The sequence below is a fragment of the Amphiura filiformis genome, chromosome 3 (assembly GCF_039555335.1).
Source record: "Amphiura filiformis chromosome 3, Afil_fr2py, whole genome shotgun sequence".
Taxonomy (NCBI): Eukaryota; Metazoa; Echinodermata; class Ophiuroidea; order Amphilepidida; family Amphiuridae; genus Amphiura; species Amphiura filiformis.
The window spans coordinates 54,681,285-54,705,716 of record NC_092630.1 but is presented as its reverse complement, the minus strand read 5'-3'; the positions used below and the strand labels follow the sequence as shown (position 1 = coordinate 54,705,716).

Sequence of the window (24,432 nt, the reverse complement as noted above, 5' to 3'; positions counted from 1 at the left end):
CCTCATTCGACTCTAACTCTAGTCTTTTTTAAATCCCAAAATGTCCAACTTTATTGGATATTTTGTAATTCACTCCATTTCAATTTGCGCGCATTTCATTTTGACATTTGAAAAACCCGCCTGGAAATTTGTATGTTTTTGATAGAGAATAAACATCTTTAAAGTAAAGGTAAAATGAAAATAACAACAAATAATGTTTCTTCTCCTTAAACAAGACCAAGTGCAATAACACTTTGGGTGCTCCATTTTATTTTAATGACAATGAGGTTAAGAAAATGGCAGTTGTTCCAAATCTACCTTACACAGAGTGGGCTGACATTCAAATTTTAGATGTCTCTTGGACAAACATTAAAATTGGGTAGCGCTATAAAATGTGTTATAAAAACAAAACGGTAAATGCTAATTCCTTAATTTTTACACACAATGTCAATGATGGATATACTATATACAAAATGTTTTCATACCTAAAAAGTTCAACTCGGTTCTTAAGTAAAAATGGATTCTTTTCTCTATTGCACTTTTTTTGACTCACCCTGTAGAATGTTTTTCTTTTTGGTCATGTATGGCATTTGTTTTAATTGGTTGGACTTAAGGGTATAAGATGTATTGTTGGTCGAAGCAGCAAAAAAAGTAGTTCACAGCATCTTGCGAATGGTAGTGAGCTTTAGCAAAAATTGTATTGCTCAATTCATAGCGAGCGTGTAGATGAATTCAAATATCATAGATATACTTTTGCAGGTCCTGTGGTTCTTGAGTTATGTTGTATAGAGGGCTGAAACAACAACACTTTTGTAAAACGTACATAACTCATTAACAACAATAAATTATCAAGCAAGTTTTTAAAGTATATGATTTGTAGAATGAACTTTTGCATAACACTAAAGTGTTATTTTTCAATAATATATTAATTTAGATAATGAAAATTGATTTTTTTGGCTGCTTCGAACAACAATACCTCGTATACCCTTAAAGCCCGCGATTTCCGCGACATCACATCATACACCCTGCAAATTCAGGAAAATCGTGTGGAAGGGAGTGTAAAATCAAAATACAATCGATTAGTGAAGTTGGAGGTCCTACATGTTTCCAAATTGTTGTGTTATAAATAACATTAAAATATTCCCCCTTTTCTTTCGTTAGTGCATGTGTGCATATGAATTTTAAAAACAAGAGAACTTTAGAGGTGGATTCTTATTTAGCTTCATGAATAGGTGTTCCCATTTTAAATCATGCCATGATTCATTTTTGTCTGAACAAAAACTGAAACTAACCTTCAAAGTCACTGCTATTAGACCGTGCAATGTACACAATGAGCTGGAAAATAACAACCGCGCGCGTGTTCATTTATGCCCAAACGTTCTGATCTGATCAGGCGGCGGATGACATGATCGAGCCGGCAACTTGTGAAACCGCCCGGCCGTATGGCATTTTCCAAAATAGTCAGTTAGTTTGTGGGGTTCATTATCGAACCCCAACGGTTTTAGCTTGTATTTATATTATTTATCAACATAGGCCTATTTGTATGATATTTCAAGCGTTTTAAAATTTCAAAATAATCCCATTCAATTACACGGTTGACGATGAAAATGTACTGAATTTAGAGAATGCAATGCGGCCACCACCTGGTTCTGATATATACAATTGCATTGTCATCCCCTTTAAAAAAGGGAAGTGAACTTTATTATTTTAAAATGGACTTGCATTTCTATACCTGCCTTCGACATGTGAAAGGGAGCTGTAGGGAAATCCCCTCGTGAAATGAACTTACTAAAATTAAACTATATTATTTAACAATATATTCCCATCGGCCTGTGTAAGCTGGGAACTGAAGGGAGATCCCATGCATGAAATCAACTTACTAAATTCAACTTTTGTCACGATCATGGGAGAAGCGCTGTTTTACATAAATTCTTTTTAAGCGTAGTCCTCGCGTAGTACGTGTGCGACGTCAAGCTTCTGCATTTAATCTGGATTTAATTGGCAATGTATGCTACTTTCGGAATTTGAGATGATAGTTTTGTTTCCTACTGTTATCATTATTGTGTTGACCAGCTACTGACTTCTATTACTTCCGTGATTCTTTCGTAAGGAAACTCAATTTACCTAAGTCAAACGTTTGATTTGCAAAATAATATCACGATAGTTTCAAGTCTGATATCCGAAGCCGCTTTTCTCTTAAACAGCTAATTTTGTTTGTAGTGTATCCGGGGTAGGTATAAAACTAACAAATTGTAAGACCGGGGTATACATGGTATAAGAACTGCATGGAAACCACGAAACTTTTACTACAATCCATAAAGACTGTTATCATAATTCCTTTCTCTTAAAGGGCTTTAAAGTTTCTCTCATTGTTTCATTTTTTTAGGAATATGTTTACCATGGTGAAAATGATTGTTGCTTGGTACATCTTAACAATACTGCTGTACAAAAGTACGGTTACTGCAAATACCATAGAGAACAATCAGGATGCATGTAACGTTTGCAAGTGCAAATCTAAAGGACCCGATTTCATAATGGATTGTTCTTCCAAAGGCTTAACTAACCTACCGTTGAAAATGCCGACGAATACAACGAAGTTGTGAGTATAAAACATAGGCGGGATGATGATAGGCGTAGATGAATCCCATCAATATTTTGCCAGGGGGATGGTCCATACAATCATCCCCCAATGTTGACGCCTGTATGTGGGTTTCTAACTAAATTAACCTCATATTTGGCAATTTTAGCCCCTAAGTGCCATTTTTTTGCGCTTCGCGCGAATATATTCCACTTTTGCATCATCTTCTATCATTTTAGCTTCAATATTGCCAAATATTCTGTTAACACTTAAAAGTGTTAACAGAATATTTGGCAAAAAGTGTTTGCAAAAATATTTTACAATAACATTTGGACAACATTAAAATGTTGTAGTGTGTTTTCACACAAAAATGTTTTCATAACCTTTATATAACCCGACATTTAATGTTATTGACAAGTTATTATCAAAACCCAAACGAAAATATAACCCGTCTAAAACGTTTTAAAAATGTTTTTGTGTTTGCGTGGCGGACGTGCAATCCATTTTATCCCACAACCACTATGTTTGCGAGACCCAACGATTTAAAGATTGTTTGCGTGACACCTTGTGTCAAGCAAGCCAATGCGAGTGTGACCATTGCGCGACTCATGCCACAATGTAGATAAACAAGTTTGTTTCTCCACTTCGATACACAAAATACTTTTTGTCCCCCCCTCTTAAGCACCTTTAACGTTTTTTGGTCCCCTGTATATTTTTACCAGCCCCACTAAAGTATCTCTAAATACTCCAGACGTTACATTAATAATATAACAGTGTTGAATGTTGGATTGTTTTTGTTTTAATCTGTGGTTAGATATTTGGAGAACAACTTTCTCAATGAAAGCGTAATGACGAATCTTGAATTCCTGCTTCCGACCTTGCAAGAACTGTAAGTTGAGTGCGAGTGTTTGTTATTTTCTTTCACATTATATGCAAATTACGAAATTTCATTTACCCATGTCCACTAAAGGGCATTAGTCTTTAGACGTTAAAAAATCGATTAATTAAAAAAAATGGATGGACAAGTCATCGTCTTTGAAATTTTGAGTGAAATTAATTGAATGAGATAATAATCCTCCTAAAATATACTGCCGTTGATTTTATACGGTTGCTGCATGAAATACAATGCTGTACTACAAAGTTGTTATAGTTCCATTAAATCCTCAATTGACAGTTTATGAGGTTTTTTGGCCAGAGCGTACTTCTTATAAGGCATCCTGTGACTTCATTTTTACAGCGATATATCATGGAACAGATATAACAAACCGTTTAGAATACCACCTTTACTTCGGACATTGTAAGTAAAACAGATTTGTTTAAAAGTTGACAGTGTAACAGGTATGTTGGTTTCATCACGTCATTTGCTTTTATAGACAGCAAATGTTGTACATGCTCGTAAGTTTTAAATTTTTTAAGTTGGGAAAATGTCGACTTAACATCATCATGGTCATGACCTAATAAGATTTTCACCTGTATTAAAATTATATCTTTAGTTATTTACTACTTTATTTAAAAGAATACAGTCTCCCTGACTCGTTTATTTCAAAGTGGGTCTAAACTATAGTGTCCCATCATCTTATATCATTTTAGCTTCAATACAGCAAAATATTCTAACATAATGCTATTTTAGTGTTAGCAGAATATTTGGCAAAAAGTGTTTGCAAAAATATTTTACAATAACAGTGTAGTCAGTACACGTCACGTCAACGCGTCGAAGTATTTTTCGCAAGTGACTACCCTAGAGTAAAGAGCAATGTAAAGAATCACTGTAATATAATCATTATGAATATTTAATATATACCTTGCCAAACCTTTGCAGAAAAGCTAATAACAACTACTTAGAAGACATCAACTTATTCTTTCTCAATGGAACAAACCTACAATCTGTGTAAGTGCTTCAAAACATAATAATAACTGAAAACAGTAAATCAGTAAAGTAACATGATTTTAAATGTCCGGTTAATGTCAATAGGACCAAGATAGTAATCAAAGTACAGCAAATAAATAAATATATAAAAAGAATAAATAAATAAATAAATAAATAAATAAATAAATAAATAAATAAATATATACAACATACCAATTTTTGTTTGCTATCTAATTTTAATGGTTGTTGGTCGAATTTTGCAGCTCTTTGGGAGGCAACAAATTATTGGTTATACAAAATCAAACGTTCAGCGGAAGTCCTAACCTGAAGAACATGTAAGTTGTTTGTTTGCATTAATTAATTATTGTAAAATAAAAATTGGCTAGTATAGGCAAGTGACAGTATTCTTAAAGTTTTTCATCATGACCTTGAGGTATAAGAATGAACCGCACGGGCTAAATATTATTTGGGGGTGTCGGGAGATGGTGTAAAATAATTGTTTGACAGAAATGTACTTTCCATTACTTTACATTATGGCGCTCATAACGTAGTGAATTCTCGCTATTCGCAATAAGGGCGCCGCCAGCGGTTTGCGATGTAATCGTGATGTATCATGGGAAAAGGTCGTCATCCAAGTCCGCGAAATACGAATATTACCATGCTATTACATAGGAACACGTGACAATATTTTTTAGTTTGTCAATATAACGGTATTACACGCAAATCGATAGAGAAAAAATTAATTGTGCACATTTCAAATCACATTATTAAGTATTATTGAGTATCGATTCGTGTGTAACACCTTTATTTTGACAAACTAAAAAATATTGTCATGTGTTCCTATGTAATAGCATGGTAATATTCGTATTTCGTGGACTTAGATGTCGACCTTTTCCCATGATACATCACGATTACATCGCAAACCGCTGGCGGCGCCCTTATTGTGAATAGCGAGAATTAGCCTAAAATTGTGGATTTAAGAAGATTGAATTTGATTTTTGTGGGGGTAAAATTTCCGAATTTGAGCAACATTATTCTGATATTATCAAATTTATTGAGGTTTGAGGTGATATTTACTGAACCTAGATACCAATAAAGTGTTCGTCAGAACTGAAATGCAATTATATTGTTATAATCTACCAGTCTTGAAAGTGGGAGGAGCTTTAAAAAATATGGCTCTTAAAAGTGGTACGCACTCAGAAAGTTTGAATGACCCCCAGGGACCAAATGTTATAAAATTACTGTACGCAAAGAAACAGCGTGAGTTCACTGGACAACCAGGAATCATCCGCGTAGTTGTTTTTGTACCATAAGTGTTTTAGCATTTAACCCCAGAGAGCCATTCAAACTTTCTTAGTACGTACCACTTTTAAGAGCCATATTGTTAAAAAAATTTGGTACATTGCAAGTGTATTTCAGCTGTGATGAATGCCAATTGCTGACGAAGTTTAGGAAATATCACCTCAAACCCCTATAACTTTGATAACCATGATAACAGAACAATGTTGCATAAAGTCCGGGAATTGTGTCCCCCACAAAACTCAAATTCAGCCTCCCTAAATCCGCCATTTTAGGCAAATTCGCTACATTATGAGCACCATAATGTAAACTAATGGAAAGCACATTTTCTATCAAACAATTATTTTACACCATCTCCCGACACACCCCAATTAATATTTAGCCCGTGCAGTTTATGCAGACTCCGGCCACACCAGTCGTGGAATTTTGAGAAAATATATCCATATTAAAATGTCAAGTCTGTTGTTGGCAGTAATATGCTTAAATTACATGACTGGAATTTATTAAAGCGCCTTCAAAGAAACTTAGCACATAACATATCACATAAAAACATAATTATAATAATTATCATGTCCTAAAACCTCGTTTTGGGAGCAAGTTTTAAAGATGGCGAATCCGCAGCAAAGTTTTATACGATTTGATACTACCATCATATTTTGCATAATTATGTTACTAGTACATGGTTGTAAGGATTAGAATAAGCCAAATATGGGTCACCCCGATTAAAAATTACAATACACTTGCTCAATTTATATTATAAATAATTACATTTTAAAAACTTTTTTCTTAAAGAGTACTGGACAACAACCCAATTGACACTATTGAATATGCTGCATTTGAAACACTGAAGAGCGTTAATAGTATGTAAGTAGAGCTGCAATGGACAGTGTGAGATGGGTGGGTTGTGTATGGGGTGGATATGAAATAACTGATTTCAATTTGTTTGGGTGTATGTGGGGGTGTGTTGGAAGCGGTGTGTGTCGATGGATATGAGTGGGTTACGGGTGTATTAGAATTTTGATGAGATGTCTTTATAAAGAAAATGCGTGGGGTGGGGGTGCGGGGGTGGGGTGGGTGCGGGGGGTGTAAGGGGGTGTAGGGGGTGTATTCACATGTGTGTTTTCAAGTACTTCCCGTTACCAGTATCACCAGTGATCATGAACTTCCTGCGTAAAACTCTCTCTCAATCGGTATTTAATGTATTGATGCCTTAAAACTATCATCTTTCCTTTAAAACAGCTCCTTTTCAAACACGTTTGTTAGTACGATCAGGCCTCATATGTTTGGAATGAATACAGAGCTCAACAAACTGTAAGTATGATAGCATTAGCTTCATCTGTAGCTTTATTTTAAGTTGTATTCATTTAGAATGTTTTGTTAAGAACATCAATGGACTAGTAAGGTCGATTTTGTTAACAAGTCTATCTTTTATAGGGGCTTCCGCAATACAAGTATCACGGTTCTACCAAAAGATGTTTTTGTTATCAGAGAAACCAGAGAAAACAACTTTAACAAACTTCACAAGATGTAAGTGTATTCATTAAAATAAGAATAGTGTATTCATTAAAATAAAATTCTTAACAAATCCCTTGGTTTCCTACGACGCAACTTGAGCTGCTGTCCCCGTGACGTCAAGACCCGTTGCTACAATACATTTGTCAGACCAGTTGTTGAGTATGCCAGCTGCGTATGGAATCCTACCACCAAGAGAAATATCACCAAGGTTGAGTCTGTGCAACGCAGCGCTGCCAGGTACATCATGAACGACTACTCCCGAGAAAGCAGTGTTACATCCATGCTGAATGACCTCGGATGGGAATCTCTACAACAACGAAGAGCAATCTCCAAAGCCACCATGATGTACCGAATCGTCAACCATCTCATTGACATTCCTGACAGCCAGCTGATACCCTCAAACACCACCACCAGGGGCAACTCTCAGAGATTCCATGTTCCATACTCCCGCACAGCTTTACTGCAAGGCTCTTTCTTCCCCGACACTATCCGTCAGTGGAATGCCTTGCCCCAGGAAGTTGTCGAGTCGCCAACCCTAGACGTCTTCAAGTCCAGAGTGTGTGGCGTCTCCTTCACCTAACCAATCCACTTTCCAGTCATCTTTTTAAGCTGCACATTCACCTTGTATATAGGATCAGCACTCTTTGTCTGCACTTACTTGAATGCACCACAACTAATGTGCGAGTATACTCCAGCGGAGGTTTCTGCACAGTATCGGAAGATGATGATGAAGAGGGAACAAAAGAACAAAAAAGACAAGTAGAAATTTAAGATAAAAAGAGTAAATTATATTGTCTTGGTGATGTTACCGCATACTTATAGTATTATCCTCATGTCCACACCTTTTGAACAGAATCTCTTTTTTGACCCCCAAAAGTACAGTTTTTGACCAAAATCTCATTTTTTAGTAATTTGCAATAAAATTTGTATTGTATCGCGAATTTCAAAAAAATCAAAAGTCATTCTTCGTATTAAGAATGCAATTTGATGTGTCTGATGTGCTCTCATGTCCCACAAAATACTGTGCAAACGTTGCTATCCGATCCCTTAAAACTATTTTTTTAAATATTCCATATCATGTGACTCACTTGCAACATTAATCGATATGAAGTATATTTTATCGAAATTTGTATTTGTGTTCAGAGACTTTTCCTTATGTCCGATAAGGGAAATTGACGAGGGATTCTTCACAGGCATTAAAAGCATAAAGAATGTGTAAGTATATTATTCTCTGAAGTATATGGAAATTGAAAATGTGACAATCGAGACCCCAGCTCTTGAAAGTGGTGCAACCAGTTCGGGTCGCAGGCCGTCTCAACACGACGGGGCCATGTGTACCAACATTCCTTGCTTTGAAATTTGATCCCTGTGTTAACATCATGGCCAAGTTATAATTTTGGGAACATCTTTAATGACCATCTAAGGAACCTAAAAAGTTGGGTTAGTTTAGTCCCAGAGGATGATTTAAGTATTACACAACATCCCACTGTGTTAACCATGCTTAGCAGTGTGAGGAAACATGACGCCACTGCTCTGCTACTGCATATACGTGTGTGGTTAAATTTGAATATGGACAGTTATGTCAACAATAAAATCACCAGTTTTATGCCAGTCGATTTCGTATGTTATGTTATCTACAGAAGGTGTGAATTATCCTTTCTACACACATCACTTTTAATCTGAAATCGACCAAGTAATAATCACACACACCCACACACCCACCCCCACGCACGATTTTAAAACAGCATCTTTTGAACAGAGTTCGATGGGATTTGAAAAGTAAAGTGGCAGTTGAAACTCTGGTGATAACACTTTTATAGTGCATGATGGGAAGTCCTTAATTCATCCTCTGGTTTAGTCCTGGGGGAGGTGCAAAGTCAGGACTGCTAGCTACCAGTCTAGTTAACATTACATATTTTTGTATACTTGTTTGACCTGTCATTTTTAAGTTTCAATAAAAAAGAAAGCATTGTCTCCATTTTCTACTCTAAAATTTTAATATAAGAGCTGATAAGAAAGTGATATTAGTCGAAGCAAAACCGCGGAACCTGTTGCACACAATAATGCCCGGTAAGGACAAATTAGGCCTATATCTTATTATAACCATGTCAATTGATAACAACATTAGTGATCATCATCGTGCCGGCCGACAACAACTGCACACCTCCATTGTTTCTTCATAATACTTCCAAAAGTAGTCTGACAATAAAAACCGATAATGTTAAAAGATGTTTTCTTTCCTACAGTGACCTTTCGACAATGAAACTGGAGTTTTTACCACCTTTGCTTTTCGCCATTCTCTCCATAGAGAAGACATTGTGAGTATGAGCGAGAAAACAAACAATATGTAACATTTGATAGACAAATTCAATGTTTTTACTCACTTTTGATGATAGGTTATGTCATGTTGATCATAGATAAGGACTTGGTGAGACGGGGAGGGCCAAAAGAAAAGAATCTCTCATAGAGCCAAAAAATCCGCCATAATAGACCACATTGCGCAAGGAAACCATGGTATCGACTGGGAGTGGGCGAAGATAATAGATCAAGACTCAATTCAATTCACCTGAAAAACCCGAATTTATTTTTTATTTATTCTCTAGATCACGTCTACAAGTCCCCCACTGTGGGAATTACAGGGGCGTAGCAAGAGGCTTGGGCCGGGGCCCATGGACAAGGAGCAATTTGGGGCCCTTTTTTGACGTCCCCTTTATCAACCCTTATTTCATGTTCGCTTTTGCTGGGGCCCATGGACTTCGTCCACCCTGTCCTCATGCTACGCCCCTGGGAATTAGACTACCAAGGCCTGGACATCTGTGATCAAAATATGACATAAACCGTCACCGAAAGCTCCGAAAGTGAATAAGAAGCATTGGATTTGTGTCTCAAAAATCATCAATCGTCTGACGCATTTCTACAAATGACACTCTTTAGTATAATATAAACTCCTCAAAAAAGTTTGGAAACTTTCCAAAACGGCTATACAGCCTGTCTCAAAAAAAGTTGTGCAAGTAAAAAGCGCCCTCTTTGGCAATTAGAAAATACGTCAAGGGCTTAGTATTAACTCTTAAATGCCGTTTGTTCTGTTCAATTTGCTTTTTTTAATATCGAGATTTGTTTATTTAACTACGAAAGGGTAACATCACAATTGTGTCACTTTTACTAGGGAAGAGAGCTGTACATGTAATCAATGATAGCATCAAGTTTATCAAGAGTTCCTTCGTGAAATCAAAAGAATGCATCAATTACACAACAATACAAAATATTATTGTTTTTACTGTATACTGTTTTATCATGATACAGGTATAATGATTCTCTTTTTCCACTTAAAGCAGATTAGAAGATAAATAAATATTTCATTCTGCTGTAAAATGAAATACCTGTACATGTCAATGATTTTATGGTAAATATTGTTTTCTTTGTCACTTAAGACATGTTAAAAGACAAACAAATATTGCACACTTAGGTTAATGAACACGTATTACTTGTTGGGAGCGAAATTAGACAAAATAATGCAAGCGCGCTGATGTTGATGCATCTAATGCACTCCCCCACTTCGGGCTCGTGAATTAGACGCATAAACATCACCTATCATTGATTTACATGTAGAGCCTCCTTCCCTAGTAAAAGTGGCACAATTGTGATTTTACCCTTTCGTAATTAACTAAGCATATCTCGAGATTAAAACAAGCAAATTGAATAGAACAAACGGCATTTAAGAGTTACGACTACGTCCTTGACGTTGATGTATGCATCATGTCACAGCGGTATTTTCTAATTGCCAAAGAGGCCGCTTTTCACTTGCACAATTTTTTTTAGACCGGCTGTATATCAGAAATATTTGAAATATATTTCCCTATTGTTTCATATCAATACAAACATTGTTCTTTTCTGTCAAAAATGACACCGAATTTGTGATCATAACATATTCCACGTTGAGTAACTGTCTTTGAAAGATTTGGTCTCAAACAAAATGTGCCAAATCTGCCATTTTCTGCGCCATTTGCACCAGCATGAGTAAGGAATATCATACTGTGTCATTAAAACAATCGCCACTTCAGTAACGAGTAGAGAGCCCATACGCGTTCACAACAGCCATGACAGCATTGCATCTCCTTATCATGCTTCTCATGTTTCAATTCAAGCAAGATCTTTCTTAAACCAGCCAACTCAGATTTCCTTGTACATTAGGCAACAATGTGCTGACTATAATTCTCGCTATTCGCAATAGGGCGCCGCCAGCGGTTTGCGATGTAAACGTGATGTATCATGGGAAAAGGTCGACATCCAAGTCCGCGCAATACGAATATTACCATGCTATTACATAGGAACACGTGCCAATATTTTTTAGTTTGTCAAAATAAAGGTGTTACACGCGAATCGATACTCAATAATACTTAATAATGTGATTTGAAATGTGCACAATTAATTTTTTCTCTATCGATTTGCGTGTAATACCGTTATATTGACAAACTAAAAATATTGTCACGTGTTCCTATGTAATAGCATGGTAATATTCGTATTGCGCGGACTTGATGTCGACCTTTTCCCATGATACATCACGATTTTCCCATGATACATCACGATTACATCGCAAACCGCTGGCGGCGCCCTTATTGCGAATAGCGAGAATTGTTGTGCCTTTTAAGATACGACTGCAAAACAATATTTACGAATTTGAACACTTTCTTTAACTATAACCATGATGACGTCGTGTTCAATCGTTCTACTGGTATATGAATCATTCTACTTGATCACATGAAAGCTTCATATCAGCTGTAGTATGCTGAAGTAGAGCTATGAAGGAAAACTGTTCATATTGACATCAGGAATATTGCCAAAGTTATGTTCTATAGATTAATATCGATTACAATGTTGCCGTGTTATTTCCCATACGTTTTCATATCTTAATGTGTAGGTTCCTGTCACAAAACCGGTTGAGGGGTTTGTCCGATAACTTTTTGTCATCCTCAAGCATGCTGGAACGCCTTTATCTCGATGAAAATCAAATTACTGACATCTCATCCAAAACATTTGCCGGACTTAACAACCTGAAGACACTGTGAGTTTTGTGTGTTGTATTTCAGTTTTAGTATAATTATTGCGTGGCCTTTTCAATCGGCAAATTTCATCTTAGTCAAGCACACATCATTGTCTTAAATTAAAATAAATAACTTGATAACGGTAAGGGAGACGAAGAAAACTACCCGATCGACCCAGCTTAATTGACCCGATATTGCCCTTATGAGTTCTCATCCTTTTTATATGCCCAAATACTTTTGGTGGGATCCCTTTTTTTGTGTATAATTGCGCACTTGCATAATCCACAGTCTTGCGGTCAGTGGCCGAATTGTAGCGTTTTACTACACAAATATATCTGCTTCCATTCTGTTCCATCAGGCCAAACAAAAGCAGTTTGGCTCAAACGTTTTGCAAAACAGCTCTGATGTATGGTTTTCAGTTGTTTTCTGTTTTTGCTATGCCCCATGCGATCTTTTTCAATAATCTTTTTAATACTCTCATCTTCTTCAGTTTTATGTAGCTGAAGCAGACAAAAGAAGAAAGTTCACTTGGATCATATAAATTTATATCTGGAACTGCTGTAGGGTTAGTGAGAGAACACACAATCTATAATGCCATGAATCTGGTTGTTATTAAGAGCTGTTACGTAAAATGAAAACCAGAAAAAGAAATGTCTCAAATATTATAGGTAATATAGTATAGCGTAACACTGTCGGAGCATCGATGCATCGCCCATTTCCTTCTGAACGTTTCTTGCACGGATAATCATACTCACAAAGTAAGGGGAACCCAATCAAAATATAAAAGAGACCTTTCAACAACAAAAAGAATTCACGTACACAACACCGCACCTCCCATTTTTGGTGACGGGCTGTTTATATTATAGTGCCACCAAGGAAATGTTTTAAAAAGCACCGCGTCCGCGTGTAGGTCTACCCGCTAGGATGACTTTTACATTCTGATTCGCGGGATTGAGAGAAAAACCTCTTTTTTTTAGCCCAATACTACATCCTCCAGCAATTGTAGTAAACACGGTCTGGAAACTCACGTTCTTCCAACATCTCTAATAATATATAGATATTACAATAATTAAATGCGAAACCATTGTTTTAAGTTTTGTGACAAGTGTGAAATTTGGCTCAGATGTAGTATTCAGTCTGGTGAACAATTCTAGGGGGAGGGCCAAAAATATTTTGTCCAATATGGCCGCCATAGAGGTCATCGAACTTTATACAGGGAAAAAAATTCAAAGTTGTTTAAATTGAGTTACAAACCATGCCAACGTGTTTCCCCTGGTCACAAAGATCCAGAAAAAGTATAGTTTAACCCAGCAGTGATGTACGGTTCTCAAGTTATAAGCAAAAAGGTCAAAGGTCAAGGTTTGACCTCTACATAGAGTTGTGACCTTGTTTCGTGGCTAGCACTGGCAAGGAACATTGGCTGGAGGTTCGATGCTATAAATTTGCAAGGATAAATCATGGATATCGAAGGATCATGATTATTGCACAGCACCCCCACCCATGTACAAACATAACTAATTTTTATTTATTTATTTATTTATTTATTTATTTATTTATTTATTTATTTATTTATTTATTTATTTATTTATTTATTTATTTATTATGTACTTTACTTATAATTTTATAAATATTATTGGTTCCCCTTTCGGCTAGGCAAAACTCACCCTCCCCCCTTTTACACTCATAAATTAATTGTTTTTTGCTAAGTTTCCCCTTCCGTGTAAAGTAAAACTTTATAAGCCGTTTGAACCAAATTCAACAAAATTGACGTATACAATACACTTATAATACCATGAAATAATGTGTGTGACTCTAGTGTGTGACGATTAGTTCCATACTAGTTCCATGCATCACATACGTGATTGTACGTCAAATTGTCATATAACGTATGAGCGTGATGTATAGTATACGAGTCTTCCTCAACATCTTCCAGCCGGGATGATTAGATCATGTATAGTCCTCTACGTGTTTATACTCTAAATTGTACGTCGAAGGGTGTACAGATTAGCGATTTAGCTTGGGGGACACAAAAAGCGCTTAAAAACACACATTTTGATTTTGTTTTTTGTCCATTTTGATACTTAAAGGGGGGTAACCCTATCGGTTTAGGATATGGATTCTCTTCAAACTTACATACAATGTCAAATATTGTCCCCTTTATCAATCTATGTGAGAAAACAGGAACAATTTCAGCATAAATGTGAATAATTAGCATATTAGCAAGCCAATACACTGGTACGCGTGAACTGCATTCTGGTCAGGCATCCCGAAACAACGGCCGAGCGCATGTCCCGGTGGAAACAGGAAGTGTTCGCCTTGGCACTGAAAACCGGCTCGCCCTGTACACTTTTATACCCTCTATTCATACTGATTAATCTTAAAAACATTACATATCACTGCGCTCATTATCATTCTTGACAAGATAGCCCATGCTGTATTTACTTCGCTTAATTATTTCTTTATTTTTAGCTATATGATGCACATTTTCACATATTTATGATTTTTCTTTGTTTTATTTTTTTAACTAATTTTTTTAATGGGGGGAGGTGCTCTCATAATTTTTTCATATTCCTCGTATCATGCTTGACAATATAGGTCATGTTTCCTTATTTATTTCGCCTCTTATGTATTTCTTTATTTTTGTTTTTTGTTTTATATCATTATAGCGCCATCTATAGTTTGACATTAGGGGGCTTATTTGATGTATTTTTGCGGACGAATTGGTACTGGGGTGAAGTCTTCCGAATCTATTCCGATTTCATTCTATGACTACCCAAAACTCCCGTGTCGTGTAAAATGCGAACAACTGGTAACCTGTAAAACCGCTGTGTTTCATGATTTCTCCGGAAATACATCGACTTGGAGCGTCAAATTTCAGGATAGTAATGAGAAAAATAGTATCTATTATGTGATACCAAAACCTCACCAACAATGAAAAAAATCGGGGGGATGATGCTGTTGATCGGGTTACGGACCTTTAATTGAATGTGATCGAGCGAATGAGTAAGTAAGTTAGGGTTGAGGAGGACGGGAGGGGACATCTAGTTCGAGAGGGCCATTATTCCGAAAAGGGCTAAAGTTATAGTTTCGTCAATTTACGTTAATAAAAATTAGAGTTTAAATTAGGGTCAGGGTTATGTTCAGTGGCGGCACTACGGGGGGGGGGGGGGATACTTATCTTGACTCCCAAATAAATAAATCCATGACACATTCCTTCCAAAGAAAATGACAGTCCCCTAAGTTCCCTATCATCAAGTGCAAAAAAATAACATCATTGGCAGCTACTCAGTTCTGACCTTAATGCCAGTAAGAATCACATTTCGTCATCAATATGGCCAATTGCCACGCCCATTTAGCACGAAAATACTGAAATATAAGTTTTTAAATCACCTATATCTAGCTTTTCCGTCATCAATTTTTTTTTTCCGTAATGGAAAATCCAAATAAAGAGTTGATGTTTCGGGTCAAATTATTTTGCCCTTTGCAATCAATGCCACTATTTTGCAAAAACAATTTTCCTTGTAACCTGTCATTTTTGCCTATACTTTTGCGTGTGGAATTTGTGTACATCCGGGTACCTTACATCGTTGAACACGGTATGGCGACTTGTAGATGTCACGTGCGCATTTATAAATGCGCATTTATATATATACCCGAAGTCCACTGCCTACTGTTATAGCAGCAGTACTACAAGCAAACCTGAGATTTAAGATGAGCAACCCATCCTTCTCAATATTGCCGCAAAGAAAAACATTATAAGTAGTTTTATGTGAATGGAGCCATGAATGTCAAGTGTGCAGAATTTGGCAGTCTTTCCACCAGGCTGATAGATCGAAAATCACTTCTAAATTCACTATTCGGGCCAGCCAATTAAGTGTACATAATTGAGGTACTATAGTCATAATATTAGCTTCCAGTTTTATTCCAAATGATGGTCTCATTTCATCAAAATATTCATTTCACCATCAGCCGAAAAGTCCGGTGATTTTCAATGACCACATACAGCACGGCTCAGTTCACTTCGAGTGATGTTTACATTTTGTAAACAATTACAAACTGGCCCAGTGTTGTCCAATAAATAGCCCAAAAAGGAGCCCAAAATTCACCTTATTCCTTTACAATGTGTTTTAATGGAGAAGAAAATGATGGAAATCCCCATTGAAGCTTTTGGGCTTGCAAAAGTAGCTTTTGGGCTTGTAAACGTAGCGCAGAAAACATGCCTATCGAGATGTCAATGAGAGCGGAGATGATGAATTATGTGAGTCTAGCGAACGGCTAGAAAAACATTGAGTCATCGAGAGCGGCAATCAGTGAATTCAGGGGGTCTAGGGAACGGCCAGCGGCCATGAAAAAGGGGGTCGTCGCCGCGGCACATACCCGTATAGCTGGCAAATGTGAGTGCCCCCACTACATCAATCATAAGCTACACCCGTTTTTTTTAAATACTGCTTACCAGCGACTTAAAATGATACAATAGTTCTACCATGTTTAAGCCCAATTGGGTGTAGTTAAGCCCAATCGGGCACCAAGTTTAAAATGAAGACCCTGGATGACGTTTGACCTTGAATGTCCTTGATTTAATTTTTTTCCTGTACCCCTCATATGAAGGATTCCACCCACCAAGTTTAAGCCCAATAGGGTTTAAGTTTAAAAATTTATATGAACTTTGACCTCGGTTAACCTCGATTTTAATCTATACATATTCCCCTCATATTAAGGTTCCACCCACCAAGTTTGAGCCCGATATGACAATAAAATGTGAACTTTGACCTTGACCTCCGATGACCTTTAAGACCACCCCGTGAACAACGCAAGCTCATTATTTTATTAGCATAGAAAGCAACAACATCAACAACTTAACCGTAGCCTTCTGTTCTTTAGTTGTCTTTTCAGGAATAATATCACAAACATCGCTGAAAATGCGTTTTACAACACCAACTTGATAATATTGTAAGTACTCGTTTTATAATAGCATAAGTGCACTCTAAATTACAGGGATTTAAATTCAAATCCAAAAGACTTACTTTCAAAACTTTCAGAGACTGCAGTTAGGGACCAATCAATGCTATCCTAATTTCTTCTGAAATCCGTCTTTCGTGATCCTGCAGTTATTTCCAATGTTTTTGTGAAATTTTTATTTCAAGAGAGTTAGTTGGATCAACTTTTATTGATGTTTTTGACGTAGTCCGAAGGCCCGTGCGGCGTCACCCATCACGAACGAAAACACGTTTGACCTCATTCGCCTTGCTATAAACATTGAATTCTGTTATCTTTTGACGTAATGTAAAAAAAGTGTATTTAGGGGAACGTGTTAGCTTTCGTTCGATATAAAACATTTCTCAATTGAATGAAGGGAACACTTGAGGTTTTGACAAGAACCAATCACAGATGCCTATATTCCACTAGTCACCAGCTATAAACCCACACAGCTCTTATGATGATATGCACTTAACCGTGTAGTGTAAACAAAGACAGTGTAGAGACAATTCACTGCTTGCTTGGAAGCTCTTGTGTGCTCAGGTGTATCGAGGTGGAAACTGTGCAGGGGTGCGTTTATAAGAGAATCGTTTTGTAACCAAACGTTTCCATATGCACTCAATATTTTTTGAATGGTTTGCAAAAGTGGTAAAAGGATAATGCCGCCCCTGATTGCGCCCAAAAAGCCCCCTCATTATACGCGCATGAGCATATTTTGTAATATGACTTTTATAACAGTATCAGTCTCTTACTTTTACTTGGGTTAAATATATAATTTTTTTATATTTTTTTTCCAGGTTTTTGTTCGATAATCATTTGACTACTTTGAAGAGCACACCATTTACAACTTGTAATAGAACACTGGAACTTGTGTAAGAATCGTTTTAATTTAAAGGGTTCACAAAAAATAACTCCCCCCTCTAAAATTACAAAACATTTTTTTGCATAACTTGACATACATTTCGTGGATTTGAAAAATTTAAAAACCTGTAAATAAAGGAATTGTTTTTCTACCCTCCCGACGTTTTTCGTCTGAAAATCTTTTGTTTTGGCCCAAAATAATCACGTTTTCTAAAAATGATGCTTTCAGAAAAAGTTTCAACATCCTCATTTATGTCAAAATTAGCTTCAACAAATCATTATTTTGCACTACGTGATGGTTGTATGGGTGACTGAGAGTTCAGAGACAAAAAGGTGAAGGAAAAAACCCAATTAAATCAATCGTAACATTGATACCGAGAAAGTTTTGTACATTACATGTATGGGATGTTGGAAAGCGCAACTTTTTTAAAGCATCATTTTTGACAAATGTGATTATTTTTGACCAAAACAACAAGATTTTGAGAAGGGATAACTTTGATAGGGTAGCAAAAAGATGCCTCTATTCACAGGTTTTTAAATTTTTCAAATCAACAAAATGAATGTTAAGTTATGCAAAGAAATGTTTTGTAATTCCTAAATTGATTTTACCATTTTTGAAACACCGGCTCAATAAAATCTTCTAGAAAAACCCCGTACATGTCAATTAGTCATTGTTTTATACTGCAAGATGATTGCATGGGTGACTGGGTAATCGTATACATAAAAATTATAAGAAAACAAAAACACCATTAAATAAATCAAAGCATTGATATCGAGAATGTTTTTGTACTTTAAATGTATAGGATGTGGAAAAGTGCAACTTTTCTGAAAGCATCATTTTTGGAAAATGTGGTTAATTTTGGCCAAAACAAAAAGATTTTTTAAGGAAAGAACTTTGGGAGGGTAGGAAAATGATTCCTTTATTCACAGATTTTTAGATTTTTCAAATCAACGAAATGTATGTCAAGTTATGCAAAGAAATGTCTTGTAAGTTTAGGGGGGAGTTAATTTTTGTGAACCCTTTAGTATATGCCATACACGGCGTACTTAAAGCCATATTATAACATTTCCATACAAAATAGATTAGTATTTCTTTGCCATAAAATGTAAGCTTTAATTATCAGATATGTCCCCTTTTAATTTTGAGCCGAACAACTGAGGTAAAGGAAAGAAAATTGGAATTTACTTATCAGCGCCGATGTCGCCAATGTGTATCACTCCGTCGGTTGTGTTACGGTACTATCCTTTGATGTGTATATCCATCCCGCACGCCATGCACGTACTGTATTATGAACATCGTGAACGCGTTCGACTAATATTTCCATCGTAATAATAAAACGACGGTTCCCGCGTTTTATTCAAAATCTCGGATTTCGACAAAACTACAGCACCTATAGGCTTGATTTTTGCAGGGTATGTTAGTTTAATAAAGTACAATATAATCATGTAAAAAACAGAATTTTGAAAAATATTAAGGGCGCTCTCCTCAGCAAATGTTATAATATGGCTTTAAAGAAATTTTCAGAGATTTTCAGTGCAATTGTTTGTCTAACTGCACCACCAGACGATCAACAATTATGAATATATTGTAAGGAACACTTGAGGTTTTGACTTTTAAAACCTACATTTTTGTCAAAAAAATGCGTGGATACGTAGTATTCAACAGATTTACCACATTCGCCTTGCTATAATATTGAATTGCGCTATCTGTTGACCTAATGACAAAAAGTGTTTTAGGCGGAAGTGTTAGCTTTCGTTTGATATAAAAAAAATTCTGATTGGATGAAGGGAATACTTGAGGTTTTGACAAAAAACAATTACAGAGGCCCATTTTCCAGCTAGAAGCTCCACAGGTCTTACGATACTATTCACTCAAATGTGTAGTGTAATCAAAGACTGTGTGGAGACAATTCACTACATGCTTGCAAGCTCTTGGACGAAAATGTGTGCTCAGGTGTATCGAGGTGGAAACTGTGCATAGATAAATAAATGTTAGTATTTATACAGCGCCTTTCACATGTGAACATGTACCAAAGCGCTTTACATTTATTCCGCCGTCGTTAGAATATGTCAGCTGCCATACAATGCCCAAGGCATGCTCATACCTTTGGGCGGCGCTCAATGGACAGTATTCATAACAGCTCCCCATTTCACACCTGGGTGGAGAGGAGTAATCGAGATAAAGTGCCTTACTCAAGGGCACAACACGATGGCGTCGCCGGGGCTCGAACCCGCAACCTTCCGATTATGAGTCGTAGCCCGTTCCGCTCGGCCACCGTGCTCTCGATGGTTTATATGAGAATCGTTTGTTTATAGAAATCTTTCCATATGGAAAAGTCATAAGCACACAAACTGAAAAAAAAACCAGCAAGTCAAAAAACTTCCAAGTATAGTAAATTACAATGAAGTCACAACAAACGACACACATCTGTCCACTTTTCACACCCACACACCCACACCCACCTATTGGCATGTATAAATTTAAGAAAAAAGAAGAAGTTGAACCAAATTTCAACACTGCGTAACCTTAAATTTCAACACATTTTTCCATTTTTATTGAAAATGGCAAAAACATACAACTGCGAGCAGGAGATTGTCCTTTTTAAAGACTCCTCTTGTTAATAATAAAAGTTGGTGCATGTTAAGTTACATTGCATTATGATATACTTCATCCTGTTATTTTATATGTTCTCCTTTCACAGACATCTATTTCACAATGATATCGACAATATTTCAGGAGAAAGTTTCAATGGAATGGCGCCTAATGCTACTGTGTAAGTGTCATGAAGCCAAAAGAATATACGTTTTCTTCCTTTTATCTTCCAGAAACATATCAATTTGTAAGCGCTCTTTAGCAAATTCATAGTTCATTGAATTTACAACCGTATGACAAAACAGGCGAAAATAGCAACTTTTTGCACAAGATTTGCAATTTAAAGAGAATTGACCATTGCTCATTCTAATGGCGCTAGTATATGGACAATATAAGTGTGCTCTTTCATTTAATGACATAAAATTTGAAAAATATTGTAAAGAACACTTGAGGGTATGACATTTACAACCTGCGTTTTGGTCAAAAATCGTGCTTGGAACGGTCGTTTTCAACAGATTTACCACATTCGCCTTGCTATAAATATTGAATTGCGTTATCTGTTGACCTAATGAAAAAAAAAGTGTTTTTAGGGGAGAGTGTTTTTGTAGCCTAACCTTTCCATATGAAAGCTAATAATAATTATGATTCCGCAAGACGCAAAACAAAAAGATATTTTGCAAAAAAGCTATGTCCTATGCGGTTTTTTTTGCTTAGTTTTTTGTACATGTCATTTTTTTTTTTTTTTTTTTTTTGCTTCTACAGCCATGTTTTAAAACGGAAAAGCCTATAAAAAGGCCCAGCGCATACGGCTATGCAGTATCAAGTGGTATACTAATGCGCGCTGGTTCGGGTTTGAGCGGCGCATAATTTGTTTTTTTTTTTTTGGGGGAGGTGGACATTTTTGGAAGAAAAAATCGACCACATATAAGATGAAAGAAAAACTTCACTGGTGAGTCACAACCTTTTAAAGTCTGTATACATGGTACCAGTTGAACAAAGAATTACATTTAAAATAGCCGTGTTTGTCTACAAGATCTTGTATGTATCAGCTCCAGCATATTTAAATGAACTTGTAGAACTGTATTCACCAGCTCGTAACCTCAATTCAGATACAAAAGTACTTCTTCAAAAAATAGTTGCCAGAAACCAGTGGGGCAACAGATCATTTCATGTTTCAGCTGTTTTCTTTGGAACAATCTGCCATTTTCAGTTCGCTCTGCCAAGAGCTTGTGTAGTTTCAAAACATAGTTTTGAAAAACTTGAAAACACATTTCTGACATTTGTTCCAAAATGCCTTTAATTGACTTAATGCATATTATGAACTATACAACACTGATGTACTGTTTTGCCATTAAGAGTAGACGAGGTATTGTTGGTCGAAGCAACCTAAAAATCGATTTTCATTATCTAGATCAATATATTATTAAAAATTAACACCTTGATGTTTTGCAAAAGTTCATTCTACAAATCGTATACTCTGCAAACTTGCTTAATTTATTGTTGTTAATTAGTTATGTACGTTTTACGAAAGTGTTGTTGTTTCAGCCCTCTTCACAACGTAACTCAAGAACCGCAGCACCTATAAAAGTATATCTGTGATATTTTAGTTCTTCTACACGCTCGCTATGAATTGAGCAATGCAATTTTTGCCAAAGCTCACTACCATTCGTAAGATGCTGTGAACTACCAAATCACAACAGTTTATAACCTTAATTGTTATGTTTGTATCATTGTACATTGGTTGTTTTTGCAAAGCGCCACCATGAGTGTCTCTCGCCGGATATCGGCGCTTTATTTGTACATTATTATTATTATGGTATATTTTAAAGTAAAAAAAAATCCCTATTTTGACTTTGGACCCGTACCCGTACTCATGGACTGGGACCCGTACCCGTACCCATGACCTAGGACCCGTACCCCTACCCGTACCCATGGCTTGGGACCCGTACCCGTACTCATGGTCCGGGACCCGTACCCGTACTCATGGCGGGTCCCAATACTACAAGTCTGCAAATACCTTAGGCCTATGTCTGCTAATGTTCGTCATGGTTATTGATATACTTAATTCAATAGATTTGTTGTTTTTTCAGGTATCTTGGACGTCATTCGTTGACGAGAGCGCCACAAATTGATGCTCGTGATGTGAATATGTGAGAGTCTGTTCCTTTTTTGAAATAATAATTTGTACATGTACATAACACGATTAATGTTCGAATGTAAGTTCATACGATAAACAATTTCTAAAAGTTTAAACTGCCAAAAGATTTTAGCCAAGGATGATAGGGAGTACCCCGTGCGGGAGGTCATCCTGATAAAGTAGTAATCGCCAGAACTAAATCGTGATCAAGGACTGGAATTGCCGACCTTATAACGCTCTCATTCGACCAAAAGTCGCCAAAGGTCAACAAAAATGCAAGTCCATCACAACATCACAGTACTCTTCTGATGTAAATTCAAGGTTAGTTGAATTTTTGTGCTAAAAGTCAGTTTACACTTGTAGATATTGTATTTCTGAAATAAATATACAACATAAGAATTGGGCTACTGAAAATAATTTGTTTTGTATACACATCTAGCCGTACCTCTATCCCTTTGAAATGTTGAATACCACTTAGGTAGCTTAATGTATATGCTTCGCTGCCTACATGTTTAATAACTTAATGTTCATGAAAGTTCATCTGTGTTGGTATATTTAATGACCAGAGCGTACTACATTTTCATCTGAAAATTCTGAGGTACGAATAATATCATTGTGTTTTGATCAAAAGTTTTAAACTTCTAAAGGCTATTTTGTTTTTAATACCTTCATGTGGTAACAGTGGTATTACTATTACTACCGTATTACTATTATGGTAACATAACCTCAAAAATATGTAGGTGATCAATACTGGATCAAATGTACCCTGAGATACCAACGGGACCTAATCATTGATAGAGATCATTTGCTTCAACCCCCAATTGTTTTTAGTACATCCATAATACACGCAGATATGAACCCTGTATAAATATAACAACAGTGGAACCTATGTTCCTTTTTCAGACTCTTCATCGATGACTCATTTAACGCTACATTTCATGTGGTGTCAGGGACTAGTGCAGATAAGCTATTACTATCTGGATGTGACTGTAAGAAATACAAGTTCGAGGATTTCACTTGCTGGCTTTGTCCACAAGGAACCTATGGAGATGGGATACACAAAGGATGTAGAAACTGTCCTGCAGGTAGATACACACCACACGCACACACATCTAATCCAGTTTGGGACGCTATACACGCATAAAACCAATAATGAAGATCCGAAATAATGAAGATCCGAAAGCGATTGAACGGATTAAAGGAATTGTTTGAAAGTAAACTTTTAAAAATAATATAAAGACTTGACATCAAGTATGGAATATTTGTTCACAAAATTCCACGACTGGTCTGGAAAGGCTCTGAATAAACCACACGGGCTAAATATTAATCGAGGTTTGTCGGGAGATGGTGTAAAATAATTGAAAAAATGTCCTTTCCATGAGTAAATGTAGTGAATTTGCTTAAAATGGCGGATTTAGGGAGGCTGAAATTGAGCTTGGGGGGGACACACCATTTCGGACTTTAGGCAACATTGTTATGTTATTATCAAATTTATTGGGATTGTAGGTGATATTTCCTAAACTTCGTCAGTAATTGGCATTGGTCACATGCACAGCTAATATACACTTGCAATGTACTAATTTT

At 36.4% G+C, this 24,432-nt stretch overlaps 1 protein-coding gene across 1 annotated transcript in view; it reads left to right on the top strand.

Annotated features, from left to right (window-relative positions):
- The first annotated feature begins 1,932 nt into the window (after positions 1-1,932).
- LOC140148757 (uncharacterized) overlaps positions 1,933-24,432 on the top strand; it is a 29,826-nt gene continuing 7,326 nt past the window's right edge. Inside the window, exons 1-17 of the mRNA XM_072170806.1 lie at positions 1,933-2,084; positions 2,366-2,578; positions 3,372-3,446; positions 3,795-3,854; positions 4,377-4,445; positions 4,688-4,759; positions 6,516-6,587; positions 6,963-7,034; positions 7,158-7,250; positions 8,382-8,453; positions 9,485-9,556; positions 12,157-12,300; positions 17,162-17,230; positions 18,055-18,129; positions 20,821-20,892; positions 22,802-22,861; positions 23,752-23,933. Coding sequence (XP_072026907.1) covers positions 2,370-2,578; positions 3,372-3,446; positions 3,795-3,854; positions 4,377-4,445; positions 4,688-4,759; positions 6,516-6,587; positions 6,963-7,034; positions 7,158-7,250; positions 8,382-8,453; positions 9,485-9,556; positions 12,157-12,300; positions 17,162-17,230; positions 18,055-18,129; positions 20,821-20,892; positions 22,802-22,861; positions 23,752-23,933 — 1,468 coding nt within the window. The 5' untranslated portion in view covers positions 1,933-2,084; positions 2,366-2,369. The remainder of the gene's footprint in view (positions 2,085-2,365; positions 2,579-3,371; positions 3,447-3,794; positions 3,855-4,376; positions 4,446-4,687; positions 4,760-6,515; positions 6,588-6,962; positions 7,035-7,157; positions 7,251-8,381; positions 8,454-9,484; positions 9,557-12,156; positions 12,301-17,161; positions 17,231-18,054; positions 18,130-20,820; positions 20,893-22,801; positions 22,862-23,751; positions 23,934-24,432) is intronic.